General features: G+C 38.0%; 1 protein-coding gene across 1 annotated transcript; it reads left to right on the top strand.

Annotated features, from left to right (window-relative positions):
• The first annotated feature begins 4,643 nt into the window (after window positions 1-4,643).
• LOC131636390 (agamous-like MADS-box protein AGL80) lies at window positions 4,644-5,021 on the top strand. The gene has a single exon (XM_058906994.1). The coding sequence runs from the start codon at window positions 4,644-4,646 to the stop codon at window positions 5,019-5,021; it is 378 nt and encodes a 125-aa protein (XP_058762977.1).
• Window positions 5,022-7,591: the final 2,570 nt, after the last annotated feature.

Here is a 7,591-nt window from a genome sequence, read left to right as displayed (position 1 = left end):
CATCAACCAAAGGTCTCCCCGAGCGATCTAATTTTGCGACAGGGGGAAGACCCTGCACGAACTTCTGGAGGATGGCGTAATCCGCCCGAGCATCCTCGTCCAAATCTGAAATCTTAGTAATATACCGGTCGGTCCCGTACTCAAAATGGTCCCGCAACCAGAAGAACCTGAACTTCTGCCTCCAGATCGTAACAAGATCTCCAATATCATTGAGGATCGGACGACCGTGAACATCTAGGGGGCACCCGAGCAAAAACATTGTCCCGAGCCTCCCGAGACAGAGGACAGATAAGAAAGAAATGCGGCTTATAGTTCTTCAGAGAATCGGAATAAGACTTGAAAATCTTCTTTGACTGTTTCAGGGACACCCACCCGAATCGACCATCCGCCACTTTTCGCTGCACATAGAAGGTATAAAAGAACAAGGGGATGGTCGCCGCTATCTTCAAGTGTGAGCAAGTCAGCTCAAATGCCCGGATAAACGCAATCGCGTTGGGATGGAGCTTCCCGGGAGCCACCTTGAGGTGATTGAAAACGGCCATCTGAAACTCGGTAAAGGGCACGCGAAACCCCATCTCCCGGAAAACCACCTCAGACATCAGAATCAAGTCAGGTGCGTACACGTTGCAGATACGGTCTTCCTCGTCAGGGATAAGAACCGACCACGCGTTCCTAGACGCATCCCCGGCAGGTTCCACGTGACCCCCAATCTCCAAGAAAATATCTAAACCGTCCTCCACGAAGTGGCTCTCGATGTCAAGCGCCTCTTGAAGTTTCCAAGCCGAAAGAGGCACCCCATGTTAAGCTGGGGGAGTCGAGGACGACGATCCCGACGTAGACGGACGTTGTGCATCGCCCATGTTCACCTGAAAAATAGGGGAGAATAGTCAATTCGACAGTACGATCAAATCCACCCTTCCACCACCGTTCATAGTGAAAGGGCACACCAACAATCCGGGGACGAAGCAGCCCCCGATCATATCCCTCCCGGGGGAATGGCTGTCGAACAGAGGTTGACTCGCGCCAAAGGAAAAGTATAGTATCCATACTACGTCAGGGTTACACGCTTTCAACAGAAAACCCAAAAACGCACCAAAGGGTAATCTAAACCCCAACGACAGTCAACAAATCAGAGGATGGCTCAAAACGAGTAACCCAGTCGCATACAACCGTCAGCGGCGGAGAAACCAGCTATCTCCTCCGTCTACCACCAACAAACTTCCAAACCTTCCTCAAAATCATTCCTAAAAGCCTACCCTAACCACATGCAAGCAATTTCAAAAACAATCAAAGCATGAAAAAACTAGAAACGAAAGGGAATACGAACTTACAAGTAGGATTCTGAAGGAAGAAACGAAGGTTGAAGAAGAAACGTTGCGGCAGAGCTCACGACCGGCGATAGAGAGAAGAGAGCGAAGAAGAAGAATTTCAAAAGATTGGGGAAAATGACGACCCTTGATATTTATAAGCGCTTTAGAATGTCACGTGCGCCGGATGCAACCTCTGGAAATAGAATGGTCATCATTAACCCTAGTAGCCTACAGGTAGGGTAGCCATCATCACTCATTAAATGCGACACATCCCCCAACTGACAACTCTGAAGCGACACGCTTCCCAGCTCCCGGCCTGACCTTTCTCCTCCTCGGGGCTTCGGGGCAATTTCCCTCGGAAACGTCGGACCCGCTCCCCTGGAAGATCTCCTCTGCCCAGCATCCTCAAAATTCGTCGCTCCCACGAGCGTAAGCAACGACTTGGGGGGCTCCGATTCTGGACCAGCCCAATTACCTCAATTGGGCCAGATTCAACCTTCGCCTCCCCCGCTCCGCTCTGGGCAAACGCTAGACAAAACCGAGCACGCTACCGCCTCGTGCTCAATAACAACCAGCATATGTATTACCTAGCCTAGCGCCTTGTAAAGTGGGGCGATTTCCGCATGGAACTACCCTATAAATAGCCCTCTAAACCTTGAGGGCGAGGTAATCTTTTCTTACCCCCAAAATCTCTCACTCTGTTGTACCTTGTTGATCACGTACTTACTTTGGCATCGGAGTGCCTTGCAGGTACAACCATTTTTCCCCTCTCAACCGCTCCGGATTTCAAGCCCTCTTTGTTGCTAGCCATCTGATCTACTCGGTAAGATCACAAGTAATCAAGACTATTAAGCTCATTGATTGTTACATCCCCGTCTTCAGATTAATTTTTCCCGAGACTTCCTTGTTCCAAATCCTTGACTTTTTTTTCAAAATCTTAAGCTTCTCCTTCAATATATAAGCAAGTTAACGTTTAACTTTGATTGGTTCCACACTTCCTCCATAAATGGCATCAAATTAAGATGCTACTTTTGAATCCATTTTTCCTACAACTTGGCCTACCATTGAAATGTTCTGATGTCAATGTGATATTATAAATTATTTATGAAACTTTTTGTGAACTTCATTTACCATGTTAAGAAAGGAAAAAAACTCTACTAGTGAGAGGGTAGAGAAGATCATGAGGTGACAGTGTCGAGAACGCCGAAGGCTTGGGCTGTTATAGTTCCTCTTATCCCAATAAGATGATTCAAGCACCCCTCATGATCAAACAATTTTATTACAGCTCGGCAGCGGCAGTCTTAGGGGTAGGGAAACTAGACTCATATCCCAGGACCACAAAAATGGGATCTCAAAATTGTATGAAATGGCATTTATAAATTAAATAGTAATATAACTATATATAATTTATGTTGAAAAGTTAGTATATATTATATTTGCAACGCAGTGGATGGAATTTTTGCTTTAAGGTTGGGGTTGAGTGTTCGAACCTTGATTCCAACATTTACAGTAACTCTTTTAATAAACTGTCAAAAATAATTTCAAATAAAATTGAACCCATGTAATTGAAAAATGCAAGTTCTACCATTACCAACCATGTTTTTCAATTTCTTTATCTGCATGCGCTTTTATATTTATATAATTATTTTTATTATTTTTCCTAGACCTCTAAAAATAATGAATGGCCCTGGAGTTTCGTTTGGCTGGACCTCTAAAAATAATGAATGGCCTTGGAGTTTCGCTTGAATGGACCTCTAAAAAGTATTTATGATTAAGGTATTCAGGCGCCGTGTTTCATTAAGGCCATCAACGATGAAATAAGTAAATATGAATGGGAAAATATCTTCTACTTGAGAGGAAATATGCCCATAAGAATGAATAGACTCGCTTTGTGGGAAAAATTATTGATATATCAAACTTGAGTAATAAGTATTATTTTGTTGGGTAATGCTAACGAGTGCCCCAGGGGCACTGGTTAAGAGATTAAAAAGGTAAGTTGAGCATTGTTTAATAAAGTAAAAAGATATGTTTTTACCCAAAATATATGTATTAAATGCATTGAAAATATAAATAATTATTTTTTTTAAAGAAGATGAGATGTATTCAATGCATTGAATCTAGAATATTTTCTTAATTTGGAATGCTTAACCAGTGCCCTTGGGGCACTCGTTAGCATGACCCTATTTTGTTTAATAGTACTTCAGTCACGCAAAACTTTACCAATAGAGAAATTATTTGTATATCAAGTGTGAGTAATAAATATTATTAATGTTCATAATACTTTAAGGTTATTATTAATAAATTTATCATAGGTCAGCATTCATAAAAGAGTTTATTCCCAAAGTAAAATTAATTGCTAACGTAAATATTTTTGAAAAATTTAATGAAAAGCAAAAATAAATTAATAATTGGAAAAAATCATAAGAAGAAAAAATATAACAGAGACTTCTCAAATATTAAGGGAATAGAAAATACATAAAATATTCTAATTAAACCAATAGAAAATATTTTAAACAATAAAACATTAGAGTAATCATTTTAATTTATTTTATTATTATTAATTTTTGGTCTCGTAGTTTAATGACTGAAATTTTATCCTTTAAAGATTAACAAGAGAGATGTTGCAAATTCAAATTCACACCTTTACACTCAAATGTATCTGCACAATGCATAATTATTAGACGAGTTGATTTGCCAAAATTTTTTAACTATTATATCGCTTCTTAAAAATGCATAAAAATTAAAGACTAATATTATTAAACTACAAAAACTTATATTTTAAACAAAGGGTGAGAGTAAAAATTATTTTTATAAGGATGTCTTTGGGCATATGCTATTTTATTACATCGTCCATTTTAAATGACCATAAATATTTTATTACATCTTCCATTTTAAATGACCGTAAATGTAATTTTGAATGTAAAACAAAATAATAAAAGGCTTATAATAGAAGATTTGCTTTAAATTCAACCTAGTTGAATCTAAAAAAAGCCTATAAATATAGCATAATTAGAGTGGCAAGAAATACATGGTACAATAAATTATAGAAGTTCCTTCTTTGGTAATTTCTTCAATTTTCTCATCACTATCATGGCTTCCAGAGAAATACAACATTTAGAAAAAGGAAGCAAGGTTTTATATTTTCTTTCTCTTTAATTTCTCTAAGGCATATTCATAATATAGAAATTTATCATTACAAATTTAACATTAGTATTATTATTTTATATATGAAGTCATCATGCTGAAAATTGTGGAAAATTTTAAACAAATGCATTTTTCTCTCAATTCTCTTCACCATCTTGGCTATGACTTTCAACATGTATCATTAATAAGATGGATGAAATTACCACCCTTTGTGGAATTGATGCATGTGGCATAATCTACGATGAAAATATGTCACAATCAAAAATTTGGCCATCAAAAGATACATTTCAAACATTGATGGACAAATTTAGAACCCTTCCTGAATCAGAACAAAGAAATGTGACCTTTGATCACGAGGACTTCTTGAAGCAGACGATAGCGAAAGATCGAGAGAAATTAATGAAACAAACGGACATCATCACCAAGAAGAAGGAAATGAATAATTTACTTGATCATTTTATTCGAACAGGTGAATTTGATGGAAATGATTTGAGGGAAAGTGATCTCGAAGATATATCGTTTCTTATTGATAGCAATCTAAAAGGACTCGAGCAGATGACGAAATAGATTTAAGGATAAACTAAAAATAGATGTTCTCAAAGGGTCTTATCCGAACTGTTCTTTGTTTTAGTCCAAAATGTCAAACATTAAGGACTTTGTGGTTAAGAGTTTTTGGTCCAAGGAGAACATTGGTTTCTCGTTTTCTAATGTCAACTGTTAATCGGGTGGATTGATTATTTTATGGAAGGAGGGAGAGTTGGAAGTGGTTCATAGATTCAAGGAAGAGGGTTTTTTGGGTGAAAAGTTAATATGGAGGAGCAATGTGTATTATATTGTCAATGTGTACTCTTCCTGCGATCTCAATAAGAAGAAGGAATTAAGGAAGGCGCTTTTATTGAGGAAGAACAACTATGACGATGGCGAGTGGATCATTGGTGGGGACTTTAATTCCATTAAGAATAATTCGGAGAGGAAGGGGAGGACAAATAAAGAGCAGAATGGAGATTCGAAGGCTTTTGTTAATTTTATTATTGATAGTAAGCTTGTTGATATTCCTTGCAAAGGAGAATCTTTTACTAGGTATAACGGTGATGGTTCTCCATTGAGTAGGATCGATCGTTTCCTTTTGTCGGATGTCATTGTGAATAGTTGGGGTTTTGTGGGGCAATTTATTTGTTCAAGGGATATTTTGGATCATTGTCCTATTTGGCTAGTCAAGGATGGGGTGAATTGGGGTCCTAAACTGTTCAAGGTTTAAAACGAATGGTTTTCGAATAGTTCTTTTCTTCCTTTTGTGGAGAAGAAGAGGAGGGAGACAAGGATAAAAGGGAGTGGAGATTTTGTGTTGAAGGAAACGTTTCGTATTCTTAAATATTGTCTTAAATGGCAGAACACTACAAATATTGGTAAGTTTAATTTTGAAGTTTATAATGATGTTCATGAGTTGAATGACGGGGATTGTGCTTTAGAAGGAGCTTCGGAGTGGGAGAGGTTTGAGTTTCTTGGTAATATAAAAGGAGGCAACTAGTCAGTTTTCGTTGAATTTGAGAATAAAGGAGAATATGCTAGTTCATGAAATCTAGATCGGAGTGGTTAAATGATGGAGATTCTAATAGTGGGTTTTTCCATAGGGTGATGAAATAGAGGAGGATAGATAATCATATTGGTCGGATTTTGACTCCAAATAGTCGATGTTAAGGAGGAGGTTTTCTCCTTTTTCTTGAATAAATTCTTGGTGTTGGATGGTGCGAGACCCGTTTTAGATGGTTTTCCTTTTAATGCTTTATCTTCGACCGAGAACATGCTCCTTGAAGTTCCATTTCTTGAATCCAAGATTAAGGAGGCTATATGGAGTTGTGGAGGCTCTAAAAGTCCGGGCCCGGATGGATATTCGTTTGCGTTCATCAAAAAGTGTTGATTTTTTCTCAAGGAAGACTTTATTCTCTTTTTCAATTGTTTCCATTCGTTTGGTGGGTTATTTGTATAAAGTTCCTTATAAAGTTTTGGCTACTTGGTTAAAGGTGGAATTAAATGTTTTAGTTCTCCTTGTCAAAGTGCTTTTGTTCCGGGTAGGAAATTATTAAACGGTGTGTTAGTGGCCAATGAGATGATGGATTTTGCTAATAAGAACGGAAAGTCTTGTATTCTCTTCAAGGTGGATTTTGAAAAGGCTTATGATAATTTAGTTGAGATTTCTTACGTTACATGTTAAAAAGGATGGGTTGTGGTTTTAGGTGGAGAAGGTGGAAGGAGCTTTTTGTTTTTCAAAGTAAAATGTCGGTTTTAGTTAATGGTAGCCCCATAAAGTAATTTTTGATTGAAAAGGGTCTTCGGCAAGGTGATCCCCTCTCTCTTTTTCTTTTTGTTCTTGTAACTGAAGGATTAACGAGTTTGGTGAGGAAAGCGGTTTCTAATGAATCGTTCGAAGGGATGAACATTAATGGTAAATGTAGGGTGGATATTCTTCAATTTGCGGATGACACTCTCTTGGTGGGGATGGCAACTTGGAAGCATCTTTGGGCGATTAAGGCAACTTTGATAGCTTTTGAATTAGTTTCGGGTCTCAGTACTAATTTTCACAAAAGCAAGCTTATTGGTATTAACATCAATAGTAATTTCTTGAAGGCGGCGACTTTATTCCTTTCTTGTAAAATTGAAGAGAGGAAGTTCATATTTCTTGGCATTCCGATTGGTCATGATCCGAGGAGGATTGCAACTTGGAAACCGCTTCTTGAAAAGTTAAAAAAGAGACTCTTGATTTGGAAGAATCGTTTTCTTTCTTTTGAAGGTAGGATTACTCTCCTTAAATCGGTCCTTTGTTCTATGTCGATTTTTCAAGTTGCCAAGGTTCGTCTCGAAGGAGATTATTAAGCTAAAAAGTAACTTCCTTTGAGGAAGGACGGGAGAGAATCAGAAAATATTGGGTGAGATGGGCGGAGGTGTGTTTGCCGATAGATAAAGGTGGTTTGGGTATTAGGTGTATAGAGGATTTCAATAAGGCCCTTCTTTTTAAATGGAGATGGAGGATTTTGGAGGCGGCAACTCAAAGGATTTTTCTTCTTCCTCTTCTTGGTGGAAAGATTTATTGCGCAGTGATAATCGGTTAAAAGGAGACTTTTTTGTTAACAATGGTAGAT

Source organism: Vicia villosa, unplaced genomic scaffold (genome assembly GCF_029867415.1).
Source record: "Vicia villosa cultivar HV-30 ecotype Madison, WI unplaced genomic scaffold, Vvil1.0 ctg.001710F_1_1, whole genome shotgun sequence".
NCBI classification, from domain to species: domain Eukaryota; kingdom Viridiplantae; phylum Streptophyta; class Magnoliopsida; order Fabales; family Fabaceae; genus Vicia; species Vicia villosa.
Note: the sequence above shows the minus strand (reverse complement) of the source record. Positions and strands in the feature narration are given on the sequence as shown.

Coding starts and splice junctions, on each gene's coding strand:
- LOC131636390 (XM_058906994.1), top strand. CDS start 4,644: ATGGATGAAATTACCACCCTTTGTGGAATTGATGCATGTGGCATAATC.